This window comes from Athene cunicularia (genome assembly GCF_003259725.1).
Source record: "Athene cunicularia isolate RWA chromosome 1 unlocalized genomic scaffold, athCun1 chr1_part1, whole genome shotgun sequence".
NCBI lineage: Eukaryota > Metazoa > Chordata > Aves > Strigiformes > Strigidae > Athene > Athene cunicularia.
In genome coordinates, this window is record NW_020799091.1 from 32000877 (window position 1) to 32018791 (window position 17915).

The window sequence follows — 17915 nt, forward strand, 5'->3', positions numbered from 1 at the left end:
TATAGTTCAATAATAAAAGGGAATAGTTTTACAGGTTACACTGGAGTTGGAATTTTAATTAGTTCATTTAATGAATTTGAGGTTTGCAGATGGCTGTACGGATTCAGAACATTAGAGATGCTAGAAACTACTCCTTAAACACCAGACCATGAACTTTCAAGACAAAGAAGGCTATCAGTAGGTAGCTTTCACAAAATATTTCCAAAAGAACTTGGACTGCTCTCATTGCCATAGGTATGAGAGCTAAAGAGAAAGTGAACTCATATGAGGGACTGAAGATACAGGCTATGCTTTTCAGGTTTACATACCATTTTCCTTCCTGGGGAATCTCATGCTTGCTCTTCATGACCCAGGAGAAGATAGCCAAGCTTGAAAGTCTGGTTTCCAGAAGGTCTACTGTATGAATCCTGTGGCTCAAATAAAACTTAGCTGTTGTTTAAGATAGATGAGTCTTTGCACACAAATCGTAATATAGTAATGTGGTTATCTTACACTTGGAGTAATAATATATTGTAATTAAAGCTGGAATCTTGTTACCAAAAATAACCATCAGGTTTGTAGACCCACAAAGGTTTGCAAAATTGTCTGTAATTAAGATATTACAGTTGTTTATAGCTCTGCATTTAATACTGACAGATTAAATACTGTAAATTGATATCTCAGAAGTTTCAAAACATCTGATGTATTTTAACATGAAATTACTGAATATGATTGCAATTAGTTCTTTAAGATAGATCTGGAAGATGGTGGTTTGGAAGCAGTACTTAAAATTCCATATTGAAATGTATATTGAAGGGCCAGTGTATCAAATATCCTTGCATATAAGCATTTCTTAGTACTTGATTGAAGCAAATAGGAGATTTGGAGTTAGGAAGTTAGAAGAGGTATATGATGAGGGGGAGAAAAACCAGGCTTTCATTTACCGCAGAAATAGGGGGCCATTAAAATAAAGGTAGACATTGAATTCATTCCCCATTAAAATCATGTGAAATAAAGGACTTATAATGGGCTGCTGAATTATTTGTTTTCATTGAAGTACTGACAGCAGAAAATTCTGTTTATTTGTCTTTACCTTGGGCCATTAATTTTGGTTTTCAGCTGTTAATTCACTGTTAAAAGCCTCAGAAATGTCATTATTGATGTTATTGAGACAAGTAACTTTTTGATTTTATTCTGTGGTTTATTGTATGGTTAATTATGTTGTGTATCAAGTAATTATTTAGAATTACTTAACATTACTTAAATATTTAAAAGTCAGCTTCAAATTTTGCTTTTAGTGATAGAAGAGCTTGTCTTGCAGAGTGTTTTTCCGTTTCTGTAAGTCTTTGTAGTTGAGCCATTAATTTAATTGAACCAGTATGGAGATTGTAATATCAGCCTATTGTATTTTCAAAAATGAAGGAATTAGATTTGATATATTTATGTCCTTTTTTTTTTTTTCCTGATGCATTTTTTTATTGTGTCTCTACAGCTATAAAAGGCACACCTCTGATTTACACTCTTATTACTACAGCCTCCTACATTATTATTGCATCTAAGAAAATCCTACATTATTTTAACATAGTGGATGCAATTGGGAGAGCAGCTAAGCCATTTTGTTAGTGCTTGAGAGGGGTATCACTCCAGGATTGTGTCACAAACCATGTTGCCTGGAATGCTGGGTTTTGTTTACCTTGATTCTTCCACCTTTTACATTAAATGAAACAAGCTTCCTAAACACAGATCCCTTTATTAAGTGTACAGTCTTTTCTGTTCAGGGCAATCAAACTAACTGAGGTTGGAATAAGTACATAAATATTGTGTGTTTATCTGCTGAAAAATTACAAATACAGTGTTAGGTTTTTGAAGACTTGCTGATTAAGCTTTATCCACTGAGAGGATAAGTATGTATATCACTGTCATTTCTGTATATACAGAATTAGACTCAGTTTTGGTGTATCTTTGAACTGTGTGAACATACTCATTTTAATTGAATACTTTTGCATCCCTAACTGCACTGTCATAAGTTATACAGTGGTAAAATGTAAAATTGATTGTCAAGATACCAGAAAAATGGTCTTTTACTGTGGCTTGAGAGTCTTCATGTAGTAATCAACTAAACACCCAGAATGACAGAAATGACAGTTTAAACTATCTTATATGTAAAATGGACATGACATGAAATCCCCTGGAGTAATACTACACAGACATGAGTTTGGGTTTTTTTAATCAAAAAAGATTAGAAAGAGAATTATAAAATAAGACGTGAGATTAATTGAATGAAATTAGAATAATATTTGAGGGTATACAGATGTATGTAAGTCTGTGTACACGTATCAAAAATCTTTCTATACCCTGGCAAAGAGATGGGTAAGAGTAATTCAGCTTAAAAAAAATTAACCAATGAGTTCAATTGTGTAATTCTGTGACTTTTTAACTTGCTGCCTTGGAGGTGACAGTGGATTTTTTGATGAGCTGGTAAGTTAGCCACAGCAAAGGCATTGTCAGAAAGTATAGTTTATTTGACTAACTGCTACTGCAGTGTATGTCTATCTAGTACAGGGAGCTGGAGAGCAAAGTCTGTAGAAAGAAGAGACAAGCAATGCAATGCTCCAGCAGTATGAATGTAACTATTAATTTTCTTGTTGTATCCAACATTGCACAGAGGGAAATACTAGCCAGAAACCAACAGTATTTGGATGAAGGTAATCTCTATTGATGTTGACATAGAATATCTTGTATCTAAAAAGAAAATGCATTATAAGGACCCCTCTATAGTAGCCTCTTAACTTGTAGAAGGAATATAGGGTCTGGGTATTTATAATTCCTTATAGGTTAAAATCAAAGGTGTGGGGCTCTTTTTTCTTATGTTTGTGTCTGTTACATATATATATTGCACTTTTCAGCTGTTATTTCCTACAGTGCAGGAAGGGGCCATACTTTGTAATATGTGGGATCATAACATTCATAGGCAATATGAACTTGATGGATGGTGCTCTCAGTCAAAGTGATTTACAAGTGATAAGTAACTTCATCATTTTTAGATATCTATCAAGTACTTAATTTCCTTTGTATTCTGATACTTATCAGGAAGAAAAATTTAAATAACCCATCTCCTTTATTCTTGTCCAGAAGACAAGAATGAAGATAAAACCCCCTAGGTTTCTTTGTGGATACTTGCACTGGTAAATCTGTTCAGAAACTCAGATTGCTTGTTCCTGGGCCTGCTCTCTGCCCAAGATGTAAAATGTTTCACATCTCTGACATAAATATACTGTTGTATTAATTACCTGGTGAAAAGTGGCTAAAATGGCTGGACTCTGCCTAGGTGGGGACATAATCTCTTGTAAATACAGTTTGCAGGCACTGCTGAAAAAAACCACCTGACTGTTATGTTAGTGGAAGGGGTGATGGAAATAAACCAGATCATTTGACAGGTGGTAGTTCAAATAAAGAAAAAAAATTCTGTGGAGGAAGCTGAAATCAGTGACTGGGGAAGCTAAAAATCAATGACTATAAAATCAAAGTCTATTCCATTTCTTGTCACATTAACATTTATGATCTTACCATATGTCGATTCACTTCCTAGTGTGGACTTTTCTAGCCTAGTTTTCTGATTCGAACCTCCAATAAATTCAGGTGGTTTCTTTTCATTCTGTGCCATAGTGTTGCATCATGGATTAGGTGCTTACTAGTTCAGGCCATACTTCCTCACTGAAACATTAACTGCGGACAGCTGGAGTCCCTCTTTGGATACTGCCTAACCTGGCTGACAGTGCTCTGGTATATGTCAGTTTCTCTGTCATTTTTTTTTTTTAATAAAAAAAAAAGGAGTGAATAACTGTAAATGAACCTGTCCTGTAATTTTACTAACAACATGGGGAAAAATTTGCTATAAAACCCACCCATAAAACATTTCATTAACTCAATGGGAGGTAGGGTGAATAGTGAAGATGTAGCCCCCTGTCCCCCTCTGTTACAGAGGAGGAAAAAGGTTAAATTATTTAGTTCTTAAATTACTTTTTAAATTTGACTAACCCCATTAGTTATTATTATATTGATTTTAATAAAACCTGAATGTCGCATTTGGAATATATGTAACTCAGTAGCCTAAATTGTAAAATGCAAAACTATAGTTTGTCATCATCTATGAAGTGAAAGTTTTTGTGACAAAAACCATAATACACATTTTCAATGAATAGTAGGTCTGTTTGTAATCCTATCTTTGTATGGCGTTACACATACAGAATTTTTTTATTGAATACATGTTATTTTAAACACCTCACAAGATTTTACAAATATGTAAGGAAAAAGATAACAGTGAGTTTTTATAAAAAGTTGACATTTTTGCTTTTAAAATGGTTGAACACAGCTTTTAATAGCCCTTGATCTTAGTACTGAATTTTTGATGCTACTTTTCTTTTGGAGGAAGACCACTTCAGTCTTATTAAATATTCACCCATTTCAGCGTTGCTCAACAGCTTTCCCGTTTGCTCAACTCATGATGGAAAACAATAACTAAGGAATTAAGAGGCCTTAAAACTGAAGAAAAATCTTGAAAGATAATCTTCGGTAGAGGCATACCATTAGACATGCTGTTTATTCTGCAAATATTTTAAAAATCTAGCAAAGTAGATTTCCTAATAGACAGCCTTATATACCACACTGTCCTCAGCATCTGTCTTTAGACTGTCTTTAAATTTCTGATAATTTGCTATTTTCATATAAGGATTATAAAAAAATTGATGATCTTATTAGTTCTGTTTCATCTTCTTAAAAGAATAACCTGAGGCACTTACAGTAAATTACAAGTCTTCGTCAATGTTCTCTTTTTTTTCCTGGTAAAATGAGGAGTAAAAGCTTATAACATATTGCATTGTGCATGTCTGTCATTTCTTTTCCTGGTATCTTTGTTAATTTTGATGATTTAAATTTGAAAAATTTAATTGTTTTTGACCCATGGAAATAAATTTAGAAGATATCGATTTCCTCTGAGTTTTGTGATATTTAGTAGTTTAGTAAGTTACAGGTACTCAAATTAATGTTCACCTCCCATCCCTGGAAGACAGACTGCACTATGGATTTAATAGTTCAAGTTCTGTTAGCCTGCTGCAGCCAATCAGCATTGTGTTAACTCAAAACTAACCAAACTTTTGTGTTGTTTTTACCAGATGGTTGTTAAGGATCTCTTTTCACCATAAGAGACATCTGGACATTACATTTTTGGGATGTTTTGGGAAATACAGGAGTGAATGGAAAGACTTGGGTGGATGAGTCTGTGTGGGATATTTGTGTGGGTGGTGGGAACAAGATATTGCATTGGAAGGGACATCTGAAATGTAGGCTGCAGATGTGGGGAAACCTTACCTCACTAGTTCTCATGTTCACTGAGCTACTTGTACTGTTGTTTTTCCACGTTGTAGTTGTGGTTGCTGTGCTTGAGATGTCATTACAAGGATCCAATTTTCAGAGCAGGGGCGAGTCATCATCTGAAAAAAAAACCCCAAGCTTATCTTGAGGTAGCTCCTGAGAGAGAGACAATTACTGATTAGTGTTGAGCAATTTCTAGCAGATTTTTTTAAATACAGTTCTGAAACGTAGCCTGTACATCATATGCAGATTGATGCCCGGCTTTGAAAAATTAAAGCCCTTTAGAGTTCCCTGAGAACCTTCCTCATGGTTTTCAGGGCGACCAGAGTTTTCTGGTTTACAATAAGCATTTTCTTGAGAGAAGAAAACCACCATTTCAGTTCTGGTATTTTAAACTATACCGTTAAAATTTCTTGTGCCTTTGCGAACTGTTTTGGTTAGTTTTGTTAAAATGTCCTTCTTTGGTGTTTGTGCATTTCAGTACATACATTGTGGTGGGCTTTTTTCGTCCATCTTCCTTTTTTGACACTGTAGAACTTCATATGTTTATACACTCTGATTTGTGTCAAAATTGGGGTTTACAGCTTCCTGCAGTTGCCATGTTTTGCACTGCTCAAGTGGAGGAGCTCACCATGGTTCAGCTACAAGAAAGACAATGAAGGTCCGCTTAGGGTTGTCTTGTTCCTTAGATAGTTTTGCCTTTAAAGTTAAAAATATGGTTTTGTAGGTGCAGTGTGAAATCGAGATAAGCATTCTGCATTACGTATGTGTTGCATAAAGCCATTGCTAGGAGAGCAGCACCGTGTGAAGGGTTTCTGCTCCCCGCCTGTGGTAGCTGTAGGTATTCCCTGGAGCAGGTATCCAGGTTACTGTGCTCCCAGAGCCCTAGGAGCAGGGTCGAAGGCAGTAGTGTCTGTCCTCCTCTGATGAACAAAATAGTCCCTCTCTCCAGTTACAGTAAATCTGAAAGTAAGCATTTAACAAATCCCTCTCAGACTTTTAACAAGAATTAATACTTTTAATCTCAGGTTTGTCATCAAGATTGCACAATGTAAGCCCCCCTGTCAAATTGTGGTTTATGTTAAATATTTAGAACAAACAAGACTAGTGAGAGAGGAAGGCAGCACAGCTATTTCTGGCTTTTCATTATAGAATTATGAAGATTTGTTTCTTGGAAGCATTTTTAAAAAATGATTTTCAGTGACAGATTGCGAACTTACTTTCCTTCCTCTGATTTTTTTATGCACTTTAGTTGCCATACCAATCCATCAATACACAGATAAAACTGAAATAATGATTCAGAGGATGCCTTGTAGTATGCCTAGCTTATTGCAAAAACTTATTACTCATTACCAACCAAAATGCAGAAATAACATAGTTCAGCCAGAGATATGTAGCTGGTTTGGTTTTAAGAGCAGAGTTTATGCTATTTAACACAAGCACTTCAGAGGTAGATAATTGTGCCTTTATTTCATTGTATTTTGGAGAACAATTTCCAATATTTCAGGTATGCTTTGAAGATATATGAGGAACACAATTTGGAAGAAAGCTGAACAGAGTAAATTAGCACCCAGGTGGTGGTGGTATTATCATTGTTATGGGGTGTCTTTGATTAAGAAGTGAACAACCATGGTTATTCATTCAGCTGCCCCTGAAGCTGATTATAAAAGGTACATATAGGTAGGCAAAGACCATCTGTAGCATGTCTTTTGAAATATTATTGTAGTAAGCAATAGAATTTTGGATAAAATCTTCAAATAGTTTCCAAGCTCCAGAAACTCTGTACCTCTTAAATTTTGAATCCTGTAAGCTGATGATCAGCAGGCAACATAGTGTACTAGGTTGCTTCTCAAGATTGCACTGTTAATGGAGAGCGTCTTCTTTCTTGAAGTTAATGATTGTTATATACTTTCTGATAGGCGCTGTCTACCCCTACAGCAGATCATGTACAAGTTCAGGAGAGAGATTTGTGTTGATACTGGAAGTGTGTTGTTTCAGCAAGCCTTCTTCCATAGTGTGTGTGTCTCAACATGAGTCAACAAGATTCTATGGATACTCAAAATATTTTGAAACCATATGAACATAATGTGTATTTTCCTCTGGCTAGTAAAACTCAGTCATAAAGTCTTCGTAGACTTATAATATGCAGAATCCAACCAACTTGGCAAATAATTTGTTTGTTAAAGCGTATTCTTCAAACTGCGTTTAGACAAAATAGCATTTTGTTCATGCCAGGTATTGAACTGACTGCTGAAGACTCGGGTTTTCTATTCAAGAAAGTTGGAGCAGATTTTTGACTTGATCAGTGACCTTCCCAGAGAAGAATGTTAGTACAAAATTTGTCCTTTGTACAAATTTTATGGGATGAGGAGAGAGAACTTTTATATTGCTTGTTAGTAGAGTATGATGTCCCGAATTAAAAAAAAAAAAAAAAGAGTTCACATACTGATTGCTTTTTGAAAGAATTGGTGATTCAGTGGAAGAGAAATAATCCGAGACTATTTCTTGTTTGATGGGATCATTCCAGGTTCCTCAGATAGTGATTATGAGGCTGGATATTAAAATGTTATACAGAATATCTTTCAGAGAGGGAACTTGTTATGGAGATGTGTACCAGGATTTGTGAGTGCCTTTTTTCAGTCATGTTTGCTTGAATCCAGATTAGAGCCAGGAATTATTTCCATTTTAATAATTATATGAAAAGCTTACATTATGGCTAATTTGACAGTAGTTATTTATGCTTCAATTGTATGTAAGAAGCATCTAAATTAGTCTTATCATTTTGTGTCTTTATCTTCTCAGATGGATCTCCGATTCTGTTTTATGCTTTGTACCATGTAGTAATTCATTTGTTTTGCTGAACTGTTCTTTCTAGTTTATGTTTATGCTTTTGTCTTTTATACATCTGCTTTCATATGTAATTCTTTATTTTCCTTGTTATTTTTCTATTCTGGTACTTCTTCATTATTCTTTCTTGTATCTTCCTTCTTTCTCTCTGTCCTAATTTTCGGCATCTATTGTATTCATCAGAAATTTCCATCTGGCTTTATATGACAGGTTCCTCCATAGTAGTTTATAGGAGACATGCAGAGAAGAGATTTCATTTGTTCTCCCTTTGCAACTGTGCTTGTCTCTAAATTGTTTTGAAATGTAATAGGAATGCAAAAGAAGACTCTTTGGTGCCTCTAAATGTTGCCTGTGCCTAAACCTGCCCCATCATTATCTAGTTAAACTTCTGCAAATTGGAAGTAGACAAGTATGCATTGAATTTTAGAGTCTTTTACTGGACAGTAATTGTGAATATTTGTTTTGAAGTGTAGTTAATTTACCTGAGTGAATGTCATTGACTGCAAGAAAGTTGCACAAAATTACCAGCACCAGAGTTTAGTTTTATATTTGGCTCTACATTATGCTCTTAAATAAACAGCTACATATAAACAACTAATAAAATGAAACACAGAAAAGAAGTAACTTTCTATCCCAAGGGGTCCAAAGGATTATCAAGTTAATGTCTACATTTTTATTCTGATTTTCATAGAATCATTCAGGTTGGAAAAGACCCTTGGAATCATCGAGTCCAACCATCAGCCCTACTCTACAAAGTTCTCCCAGTTTTGTAGATGACTATTTTCAGTGAGGGAATGTAATTCTAAATATTTTTAATTTTATCACATTTTTTAATGTCTGATTATTTATAGCACTAGGATTTTTTTTGTCGTCCATGTTTGTTTTCAATAGATGTATGTTCTAATCAGACTAAAGCAATGTACTGAGGATGAATTACACTGGTGCATAACCAGGCCAATCCGAAAGAATACCAGACATTTTTCTGAATACAACTGTAAACACCTTGATTTTATATTTTCTGTATAAATAGCTGTCCCAGAATTGTTAGATGGTGTTAAAATACCAGAAAACACGATATGTTTTGCAACATCAAAAAGAAAGGGTGCCACATTAATATATACTGAGTATACACTAAATTGTCTTCAAGGTTTTACATTTTATTCTGTTGGTACAAAATACATACTTCTGTTAGGAGAAAAAGTCCAGCTCACAAATGTGTAGCACTGTTAAGGCAGTCAGCTGTCACTGTTCCTCATCACTACTGATTTGAATCTTACTGGTTCTTACAGAAATAAATACTGGTTTTGGAAGCATCTGAAGGTTCTTTTACAGCAGATTTAATGACATATGTAATGTCTATTTCTATTGTAATATTGGGGTTGTTTTGTTTTTGTTTTGTTTTAAAGTGTGCAGTTCGTGCTGCTACTGAAGGTAGAATCCTTGTGCTGGAAGGTTTAGAGAAGGCTGAGCGGAACGTCCTGCCAGTGTTAAACAATTTGCTGGAGAATAGGGAAATGCAGCTTGAAGATGGTCGTTTTCTCATGTCTGCAGAGCGTTATGACAAACTTCTGCAGGTATGGAAATGCTGTTTGGATTTTCCTTTTTTTTTTTTTTTCCTGTTGTTGGTAGCGCTGGAATACCGTTATGAAGGGGAGAGTACTTACAAGTCAAATGGGGGAAATCTCACCAAGATTTCTGTGGGTTTTTTAATGGGTTATTACATAGGATAAAATAGGCAGGGTGAAGATATGCAAGAAGTCAAACTACTGCTGGCAACAACAACAAAAATTTTCATCTGTATCTTGTCTGTCCACATGAAAAAGAGTAGTCCATGTTAATCTTGTATGAAACCTGTATGTTTCTAAAATGTGAAAGCCACAGTGTGAGAGTAACTAAAATATACTTGTGAAAAGATAATTTAAGTTGCAATTGTTCCTGTGAAGTTCAGATAATGCTTCAACATTGCAATAGTCTTGTTGCTAAGCTTTTAAAATGTTAGGATACCAAAAAGAATGAGGTCAAGATGAATGACACTATGTTCATTAGTGCTGTCTTGCTTTTAATTTACAGAAGTGTATGTAAGCAGCCAATGTAAGATATAGGAAATAGAGAATTTTCTTTTGATAGGAAATGGGATTTTAGTGTCTGCCGCTATTTCTACTTTAGCCATTTGCCTTTTTTTTGGCTTTGAGTCCTACTGCTTAAATATGAGTGGATACTTTTTAGGCTTTTGGGGACCTCAGAAAATATTGTCAGTTTCCAGCAGTACTCTGCATCTTTCGTGTACTGTAGTTTCTGATCACATACCTTTCAGTCTTTCAGTCTGACACCTGCTTGCTCATGTTTCTGTCAGTCATACCTAACTGTGGTTAGGTATATAATTCAGGCCCATGTGGAACAGGAGGGAAATCTGCAATAAACCTTCTGTCATTGATCCCAATTGTATGATGTTGCAAACTGTGGTGAAGTACTGTAGTGGATTTCTATATATCATTATTTCTTATGCCTCTCATCAGTGGTTAAAATTCTTCTGATCTATGCCTTTTCTAAAAGCATTTTAATGATATTTAATTAGTAGATGCAGTTGTTGAAAGCATTATTATTATATTTTAAAAGTAAGCATTTAAAATGTAATTGTATTTAAAGACTGAAAATTAAAGTTCAAACTTAGACATTAAGTTTGCAATCATGCAAAGCATCTTCCTCTTTCCTTTTTTTTTTCCTTTTTAACACTTTCCTAATGATAAAATGTTTCAAAATGAGTGCCTCAGGCATGCTGCTAATAGTATATGAATTAAATAAATCTCTTGCTACAATACTAAATCTAATACTGTAGTTTTGTTTTTGGGGAATATTGTGTTATATAAGCTAATGTTCATTTTCTTTTCTCGTGTGTGAATAATTGCTGTACATCTAGGTCTGCAGGAAATGCACTTATATGTGATTTCAAGGAAGAATTAACTGTGATGTGGGAAAACTAAAGACATCAATTTTTTGTATGCAGTGAATCTTTTGCATGATTATAAGTGAAATACAGCATTTAATGTCCTCATGAAGGAGTCTACTTTTGTGTTACTGCTTATGATAATTTGTAAATGAAACTTCTTAAATGCAGATTTTAGTCCCCTTTAAAGTTATGAGGGGAAGAAAGAAGAAAACTTGTTCATGGTAACCCACTTCTAATGATTTAGAATAAAGTAAATTTTGTAGTCTGTTTATTTTCTGTTCTTTGTGAAAACAGTGTTGTAATGATACCTTTTTAACGATGACCATCTGTGGGGTCTTCAGTCAAATTGCTACAGGCCTGAAAGCTGCACCTGATCGAGCCTTCTATCTATGTTCATTTTGGAAATACTTGCTTTTACCATCCACAAATTTGACTAGTTCTAGCCTAGCCCCCTTGAATGAAAGATGAGAACATTACCACATTTTGGTTGAAGGACCAGGGCTGTTAGTCAATCTACATGAATTTTTAACGCTATAATGTTATTTTTTCTTCTTGTTGTTTTATTTTCATTAATTTAGGATCATACAAAATCAGAGTTAGATGCATGGAAGATTGTTCGTGTTAGTGAAGATTTTCGAGTGATAGCATTGGGCCTGCCAGTACCTAAATACTCTGGTAACCCTTTGGATCCACCACTTCGCTCTCGATTTCAAGCTAGAGATGTTTATCATCTGCCCTTTAAGGTAAGAAGAGAAGAGCTGGATTATCTGTACTGTGTAGAGGTAATATTTTGATGTTACGTTTTACTTACCTCTGAAAAGAATCCTTGAGTAATAAATGTATCTTAAAGGGTATTGTCCATACTGGGGGCTAATAAATTCCTGAAAAGCAGTCTTAGAGTTGCCAAGCAATGCTGCAGCAGAAAAATAACTTCCGTAAAACAGTATAACCCTAAAAGAAAGATTTGATGATTTTTTTTTTTAAATAAAATTAATTTTGTATCAAGAAGCAAGTAGACTCCTCATGTCTGAATTAGAGGGAAAAATAGAAAATGCCTCATAGATCATGAGCTGTGACCCACAGTATGATCTCAAAATTAATTTACTCTGTGATTTTATGTTCTATTTTCAGGACCATCTTCAGCTATTATATTCAATTGGATCAAACATTTCCACAGAGAGGTAATTTTTCATAATTTAAAAAAAAATAATGGAATGAATGAAGAAAAGCGATGTCCTTTCAGGATTTCTTGCTATTTTTGTATCTTCTATCACTGCATAGAGACCAGAACTGAAGATTTTTTAATATGTGTGGGTGTATGCTCGCACAGCTTTTCATATACAGCCTTCATATAATGAATCCTTAATGCTTTAGAACTTCAATCACACCTTGCTTATTTGCACTCAGAAATAGTTTCAGCATCTTATATGGTATTTAACATTTTAGGCTTTAGTATTTTAAATATAGATAGCATGTATAAAACTCTGTAATTACTTTTTCTTATGCAGAATTTCTCAGCTCCTGTCTTTTGCTACAACTCTCTGCTCTCAAGAATCGTCTACATTGGGACTTCCAGATTTTCCTTTAGACAGCTTATCGGCTGCAGTTCAGATTTTGGTATGTGCATACACATGTGCTGTGAAACTGTATGGGCTTAAAATTTCTCAAAATTAGATCTGGATTGTTCGTGTTGTTAGAAAGCGATTAACATGAACATTTGAAAAATAAACCTGAAAAGACTAAGGATGGTTTGAGGGAGAAAAGCCCCAGTCAGATATCTCTGGATAATACTTTAACCAAGTATGTAGCATAATACTGAAGGAGAAAGTATGGCATAACACAAGATTTGTGATGTGATTAAATGTATCTTAGTGCTCAAAATAATGAGTTTTATTCTGCTAAATCATTTTAGCTGGCTTCAGGGGTATCTATAGTTTACCTGATGACACTAAGGTAGTCAGTCAGTGGAGAGAATTAAAAATCACAGCCTAGAAGTGCTGATTTAATGGTATACATGTAAATCAAATAGATTGCATTACAAAGACACTTATTACTCCCCATTGACACTTAAAAGGACCCAAACCAACTATTCAAATGTGGGTATAGGAGACAGTTAAGTTGTATGAGATGAAGCCTACATTAGGTCTTTGGGTTGGCTGGTGGATTTAGAATAAACATAGACATAGAGGGTTACTTGCAGGTTGTGCACACTTGAAGATGCAATACTTCCTGACAGCTGCAGTCTATAGGGAAATATAACTGTACACTTGCCGAGTTCAGAGTTGCAGATCTGTCAGATCAGGACTAAAGCTGTGGAAGTCTTTCTGCTTTCCCTGACAGATTTTTGTCCCTTGGACTTTATAATTACATGGGAAAAAGTCAAAGGAAACTAGAAGGTGCCTCCTGAAGGAAGTCAGGGAGATGAGGTCTGTATAAAGAGAGAGAGGAGTTGGTACCCTTTTGCATTCAGGCAGATGAGGTCAACCCAGGAGGGTCAAATACCAGGACAGCTTCTCAAACCCACTCTCCCAGGTGCAGGTGTCTGTAGAAAGGACTTTTAGGATAATTCTCTGTTGTGTCTCCTGTGCAGTCATTTTATGTATGGTACTTAGCAGTGACAGATTACTTCTACATATTTTTTATTGAATTATATACATTAAAACATACCAATTACTTGTGTTGCTGTGGTGCTCAGTGCCATTAATTGTGCTGGATACTTACAGACATAATTTTTTTCTGAATTAGTGGTACTACATCAGATGTTAAGAAGTGATTAAAATTCAAGTTCAGAGAAATGAAACAGTATTTGGAGGGCTTTAAGGAAGAAATACATGTTGGATTTTAAAATAAATTGCAACTTTTTATTCTTTGAGCTTTGTAGTGAAAAATTATTTTTAAATGAATGCCAGATGGCTTTCAGAGTAATGGAGAGAAAATGAGCCCTAAGCTATTATCTAAGCTATGGAATGAAGGAAGCATTTTATTTTACATTACAGAATGTGAAGTGTTATCATTGTATGACAGTGTCTTTTTTAGGTAGACAAGAACTGTTTCTTTTAGAATTAGTTTTAATCACTTGGTTTTCTAAGCTGACTGTTCTGAGTGATTCTAGCTACAGCATTTTCCTTCGCATTCTGGGTCACAGCCATCCTCTACTTCTAGCTTTGTTGATTTAACCATTTAAAAGCATGGAGGGGAATGCATTGTAATAACTAGTTCCTTATCTTCTATCATGGATTTACACGGTCCCAAAATGTATTTCTTAGGCTGAAAACTGCCTGCTGTAAGGGAGAATTTTTTATAGGATGCTGTTATGAAGAGACTAATTTCAAACATGCCATTGGAATTATTATTAATTTGAGATATTGTTAATTTGAGATAATATGGACAAATCATATGTCTTTACATATAGACAGAGGGCTTTTAAAATGAAATAAAGGGCTCCCTGATCCTTTAAGCCGTACATTTACTACAGTGCCTTAAATGGTTTATTTTTGCTGATCTTTTCTTAATCTGGAACATTAAAAATAGTATTACTGATTATAAGTATGAATTGAATTATGCGTTTCATAAAATATGCATCTCCTAATTTTATTTCTAAGCATCTCTTCTTTCAGTTGGATGTCTATGTAAATCCAAGTGTATAACTGAAAATTGCTTGATTTTATTTTAATTATGTTACTTTTTACTTACTTTGAAGGCTTAAAAACGTAGTGCCAGTCCACTGATGGGTTTTCACTAGTTTTACACACAAGTAGTCCTTAAAAATTTGCAAGTCTTTTTTAATAACAATCAAACATTGCTTTAGGGGTTTTGAAACACTTTTTTCCACTATGAAAGGCTTTACACATATGTTTCTTGAGTATTCATAAAGGCACTTCCATTTCTTTATCTATTACACCAGCAATAGAATTGACTCTGTCTAGTTCAGGCAGCAACTGACAAAAGAGTACTTAAAACTAACAAGGAGATAATTAAAAAAAAAAGTTGTTTTCAACTTTGTGTAGAAAGTGCAAGCATACTTTGTAACTAATTTCAGAACAAAACAGTCTTGATCAAACTGTTAAGAAATTTCTAGGAATTGATTTGTTAAGTAGAATCTGTACAGTGTAATAGAATAAAAATTAAATACTAGAAATTGGTGTGAATGATTATGTTTTTAATACAGATTTCCCATCATATTGATTCTTTTCTAGTAGTACTATGAAACTGTATGAATCCCTGTGGTGGGATTTGTCTCTCCCAACCTTAGATGTCTTTAGGCATCTGAGCCAGTAACTAGTTTCCATTTATGCACAGGAAAGAAAGTAATTTTTAGGACATAGTTCTTCTAATCTATTTTAGACATTTATATTATAATGAATTGCACCTGAGAAATGCCTGTTTTAACATTTAATTAAATACTGCATTTGTATATTGCCCTTACAGTTTGAAGTTCCACGCTATATAGGATTTTCAGGTTAATAGGTGATGCTAGAATGAGCAAATAAGCTTTTTAATGCGTATTTTTAAATTTGAATTAGGATTCCTTTCCTATGATGTCAGTCCAGCATGTTATTGATCGGCTTTACCCCTACAATGTTTTCCTTGGAAAGGAAGGCAGGACTGCAGTCGAAGATGTGTTAAAAGTAAGTACTGCACATATATATTGTAAAACCAGGGAGCTATGGGTTATGACAGTAGTTCCCCTGACTAATGTTACTTTGCTACTTCTGTAAAAAAAAAGAAATCTTAAGTAAACTAACCAGCTACATTATTGCTGATGCTAAAGCAGTATTTTAAAAACCCCAAACTTCATAAGGTAGTAGAATTCATTATAGTAAAAGGTGAAACCGCTATGGTCTGTAGATTGTTTAGACCTCCATTCAAGACTACAGAAAAACTTTCCTTATATAAGTGGTTCATTAACTTGAAAGTAGCTACCTCTGTGGTTTAGGTGGTCAAATGCTTTAAAAATACTTCTGGCACTTGACTTTTTAGAGGAGATACTAAAATGATAATAGAGACCACATGCACAAAATACACTCAGTATAGTATGATTATAGATTATTAGTCTCTGGTTTTGGTTTGTGCTAGCCTTTTGTTGCTTGTTGTTGATCTGTTTTGTTGTTTTGTCTATGCTTAATAATAATTTATAAAGCCTATAATTATGCTTGGTTATTACATTTATCCTTTTAAAACTTCGTCACAGTGCCAGCTTTCTTTCATCTTTGAATATGTTGTAGGAGTTACGTATGTTGAAAATTAGTGTTTGCAACCTAGAGCATCTTAAATCTTTCAGTCCTGAAAATTAGAAGTTATTTGTACGTGCATATTTATAAAAAAACCCACTTTTTAGCTAGTGAATTTTTGTTTTTCCTAAAACCAAGCCTATGTGTCAGGGAAATGATTGTAGCCTGTTGCTGCAGACACTTCCCATTCATGGTCTTTTTGCACTGGAGCTCAGTCCTGTATTCCCTGTTCAACTGGGCTGGTTGTCTTCCTGTGTTTTGTGATGGATAGTCCTTCCATTTGAAGGAGGTTGTCCTGAATAACCTGCTAGCTTTCACGAACCTTCAAAGCTACCTCCTGTGGGGTCCTACCTACCACTTCTCTGAATAAGCCAATCTGACCTGAAATCTAGAATCTGTAGTTGATGTTACTTGCCTTCATCGCTCCCCCTCAGGATTCTGAACTCCATTATTTCATGGTTGCTACAGCCAAAGCTGACACTGATTGCTACACCTACAACCACTTGCTCCTTGTTTGTGAGTAGCAGAAGCTGTCTCTGCATCACCCCTGCCTAGCCAGTGTAGTGCCTGTGTTGGGATGTTATTCCAGGCAGCCTCAGAAATCTAGATTGATTGTGTCACACTGTATTGCCCTTCCACCACACGTGTGGGTGATTGAAGTTGCCCGTAAAACCATGGTCTGGGTGGAAATACAGACTCATATCTGTTAACAGAGCAGTAACAGCCACTTCTGTTATTAATATGCCTTTATTTTAAATCCTTTGTGTCATTTTGTTTCTGCTATTGGTTATGGAAGGCAAATGTCTTTACATTCAGTTTCCTCTGTTTTGCACTTTTATTATTTAATTTTATGTCTGTGCATGCCTTTGCTTCCTGTATAAGACGGGTTGATTTGACTGGTAAAATCTTTCTCAATGATCATCTATTTTTAAATACCTCCTTATCATTTATATTTTTCTGTGTTAATTTTCCTCTTTTTTTGATACTCTTCCTCATCAGTACTTATATGAACTTGTCCTATTATGTCAACAAGTACATATAATCTTTGGAATTTTATTCTATTTGCACACAACAAATCTTGTTAAGCAATAAACCTTGAGAAATACAGAAAATAACTGGTTGTACTGAAAAACTTCTGTTTATAATGACATTATAGTAATAGCAGTGCCAGAATTGTATTAAATATGGATAAGAAATTATTTTTTTCACATTCTGTAAGAAATGTGAGAGAGAGGAGTCTAGCAGAAGCAAGGTGATTCTTACTCTGCCTTCCTGCGGGTTTCCAAAGAGTTTCCAGCTAATATTTGCCACCGAATGCTTCTGTCAGTGTAACAGAATACAGTTAGGAAATACTAATCTTAACTGGGAGGTATTGAGAGTTGAAAAAATAAATACTTGAAGTGTATTTGCAGTTGATGGGTTAGTTTATGTCAATTGAATCACTTCTTAACATCAGCTAACATTTAAAGAAAATTAAAACAAAGTCCATATAATAAAAAGTAAAGTTTAGGCATCAGACTTGGAGACAGATATGGGGAAAT

General features: G+C 34.7%; 1 protein-coding gene across 2 annotated transcripts in view; it reads left to right on the forward strand.

Annotated features, from left to right (window-relative positions):
- The window catches only part of VWA8 (von Willebrand factor A domain containing 8), a 193131-nt gene that overhangs the window by 29001 nt on the left and 146215 nt on the right, over positions 1 to 17915 (forward strand). For both annotated transcript variants that reach the window (XM_026859729.1, XM_026859638.1), the window contains exons 5-9: positions 9603 to 9770; positions 11722 to 11886; positions 12275 to 12324; positions 12652 to 12760; positions 15667 to 15771. In XM_026859729.1, coding sequence (XP_026715530.1) covers positions 9603 to 9770; positions 11722 to 11886; positions 12275 to 12324; positions 12652 to 12760; positions 15667 to 15771 — 597 coding nt within the window. The remainder of the gene's footprint in view (positions 1 to 9602; positions 9771 to 11721; positions 11887 to 12274; positions 12325 to 12651; positions 12761 to 15666; positions 15772 to 17915) is intronic.